Source organism: Gossypium raimondii, chromosome 13 (assembly GCF_025698545.1).
Source record: "Gossypium raimondii isolate GPD5lz chromosome 13, ASM2569854v1, whole genome shotgun sequence".
In the NCBI taxonomy this organism is placed as follows: domain Eukaryota; kingdom Viridiplantae; phylum Streptophyta; class Magnoliopsida; order Malvales; family Malvaceae; genus Gossypium; species Gossypium raimondii.
The window spans coordinates 15,423,411-15,426,535 of record NC_068577.1 but is presented as its reverse complement, the minus strand read 5'-3'; the positions used below and the strand labels follow the sequence as shown (position 1 = coordinate 15,426,535).

The 3,125-nt window shown below is 35.5% G+C and overlaps 1 protein-coding gene across 1 annotated transcript; it reads left to right on the top strand.

The window, feature by feature from the left end:
• The first annotated feature begins 2,258 nt into the window (after positions 1 to 2,258).
• On the top strand, positions 2,259 to 2,744 carry LOC128036139 (secreted RxLR effector protein 161-like). Its single transcript, XM_052627020.1, has one exon. It carries the CDS (start codon positions 2,259 to 2,261, stop codon positions 2,742 to 2,744), a length of 486 nt encoding a protein of 161 aa, XP_052482980.1.
• Positions 2,745 to 3,125: the final 381 nt, after the last annotated feature.

Genomic DNA, 3,125 nt, shown 5'->3' with positions numbered 1-3,125 from the left:
CAAATGTACAGAACTCTTTGTGGTTGAAGCTTGCTTAGTGGAAGAATCAATTGACAACTGGGTTATTGATTTTGGAGCCACTAACCATGTGTGTGTTTCTTTACAGGGGTTCAGCAAAACAAGAAGTCTGTGTGATAGGAGCCTCTCATTGCGGACCGGAGATGGGAGCTTTGTTTCAGCCAAAGTAGTGGGAGAAGTTATTTTACACTTTGATAATTTTAGGAAGATTGTTTTAAAGAACGTGTTCAATGTACCTCATTTTAAGAGAAATTTAATTTCCATAACATGTTTATTTTATGAAAATTATACTGTGACATTCAATAAAGGGATTTCTATTCTCAGAAATCATTCTTTAATCTGCAATGGATGGATGTAAAACAATCTCTACTTTATCAAACCAAATAACTACTTGATTCTTCAAACTGAAATAGTGAATACAAAAAATCACTAGACTCGTAAAAGATGGTCCTTTAAGTATACTTAAGAAAGTTAGTCTTCCACAATGTGAATCTCGCTTGGAAGGTAAATGACTAAGAGGTCTTTTAATGTGAAAGGAACAAGGGCCAACCAACCTTTAGAACTTGTACTCATTAATGTATGTGGTCCCATGAGCATCAGTGCCCGAGGAAGTTACGATTATTATGTGACTTTTATCAATGAATATTCTCGATATGGATATGTATTTAATGTACAAAAAAAGTGAAACCTTTGATAAATTTCGAGAGTTCCGTATGTAACTGGAAAAGCAATTAGATTTATTCATAAAGAATCTTTGGTCTAACCGAGGTGGGGAATATTTGTCCGATGAGTTCTTATGATACCTTATAAAGAATGGGATTTTATCTCAATTGACTGTGCCGGACACTCCACAGCAGAATGGCGTAGCTAAGAGAAGGAATAAAACCTTGCTTGACATGGTTCGCTCAGTGTTAAACTATTCATAACTTCCTACTTCCTTCTAGGGATATGCGATACAAACGGCTTCCTATATTTTGAATGATGTGCCAACCAAGTCTTCTTGTAAGACACCTTATGAACTATGGCATGGAAAGAAACTCGCTCTAAATTACTTTAGAATATGGGGTTGTCCAGTACACATTCTGAATAAGGATGCAAAGAAGTTGGGTGCACAGACAGAATTGTACATGTTTGTAGGATGTGCAAAAGGAACGAAGGCAGGATTATTCTACAATCTGAAAGATAATATGATTAAAGTTTCTACTCATGCTACTTTCCTCAAGGAAAAGTACATGGATAACTGTAAGCCTCGAAGTAAAGTAGTACTTGAAGAACTTTCAGGAGTGGTAGAACAATCACCAAGTTCAATTCTCGAGAAAGTTGTAGAAAAACCTACAAACGATCAACAACATAGGGGAGTCCATTGTAGTGGGAGAGTTTCTAAGAAACCAGACTTCTTCATCTATGATGGTAGTATTTATAATATGAAAGCCAACCATGAGGATGATGATCCACTCACTTATGAGGAGGTTATGCAGGACGTTGATTCCAAGCTTTGAAAATAGGCCATGGATGTCGAGATAGATTCAATGAAATCCAATATGGTGTGGGAACTTGTAGACTTACCAATTGGGATTAAACCCATAGGGTGTAAGTGGATCTACAAGAAGAAGAGAAATACGAAAGGGAAAGTAGAAACACACAAATCTAGACTTGTAAGGAAATGCTATACAGAGAAAGAAGACATTGATTATGATGAGACCTTTTCTCTGGTAGTCATGCTCAAGTCTATCCGCATACGCTTATCCATTGTCGCTGCTCTCAATTATGAGATCTAGCGAATGGATGCCAAGACAGTATTCTTGAATAATGATGTTGATGAGACCATTTACGTGGCTCAACCCACTGACTATGTTGTCAAAGGAAAGGAGCAAAGAGTTTGCAAACTGCTAAGATCCATTTATGGACTTAAGCAGACATCCTGTTCATGGAATAAAAGATCTGATCAAACGATTAAGACTTCTGGATTTGATCAAAACATTGATGAACCTTGTGTTTATAAGTGTATAAAGGACAAAAAGATGTTATTCCTCAATTTATATGTCGATAATATTCTACTTATCGGAAACAATGTAGGAGAATTGTCATCAGTTAAACTGTGGCTAGCTCAATAGTTTAGCATGAAGGACTTGGGTAAAGCTAGTTATATTCTTGGAATTCGAATCCTTATGGATCGAAAGAATAAAATGATAACTCTATCTCAAGCTTCATACATCGATAAGGTACTGGAATTTTTTTCAATGACTGATGCAAAGCTAGACGTTCAGATGACTACATTAGGTTTTCATCTTTCTTTATATGACTATCTTAAGACAGCAGAAGAAAAAGAGTATATGAGTAAGGTTCCATATGCTTCGACAATTGAAAGCCTTATGTATGTGATGCTTTGCACACGTCTAGATATCTGTTTTGCAGTAGGAATGGTTAGTCGATATCAGACGAATCCAGGTCTCAGGCATTGGCAAGTTGTAAAGCATATATTTAGGTATATTAAAAGAACCAAGGATTATATGCTTGTGTATTCTAGGGAGGACCTTACTGCTGTTGGATACATAGACTCAGACTTCCAAACCTATAAAGATTCGAGGAAATCGATGTCGAGAAATGTTTTCGTTCTAGGCCGTATAACCATAGTATGGAGAAATGTAAAACAAACTTTCACTGTTGAATCTAATATGGATGTTGAGTATATGGCTGCTTCTGAGGAAATGGAAGAAGCAATATAGGTACAAAAGTTGTAACACCTCAAACCCAAACTAGACGTTATGGGCGAATCTGGTGTGCCACATCAAAGTGTCTTTCGAAAATAGGACCTGTTAGTAAAAATTTGCTTCTAGGTTTAAAAACCCCTTTATTATTATTTAACAAATCATCTAGTCAAAAAGTTTACCTTGTTATGTACTATTGTTATAAAAGGTTGATCTAAAATCGTGAAAGTTTTTGAAAACTCTAATGCTTAAATTTTGTGTTTTTGAAAATAGTAATTATTTTGAGAATTCATCTTCTCCTAAACTGGCAGTTTAAAATAAGTAAGCAAAAGCCCAGTTAAAAATTAAAACAAACATAAATGGCCTTATTACATAAACAAAACCCAATAACAACTTTAA

Bases quoted from the DNA above. Each gene is read 5' to 3' on its own strand.
- LOC128036139 (XM_052627020.1), top strand. From the start codon at position 2,259: ATGACTGATGCAAAGCTAGACGTTCAGATGACTACATTAGGTTTTCAT.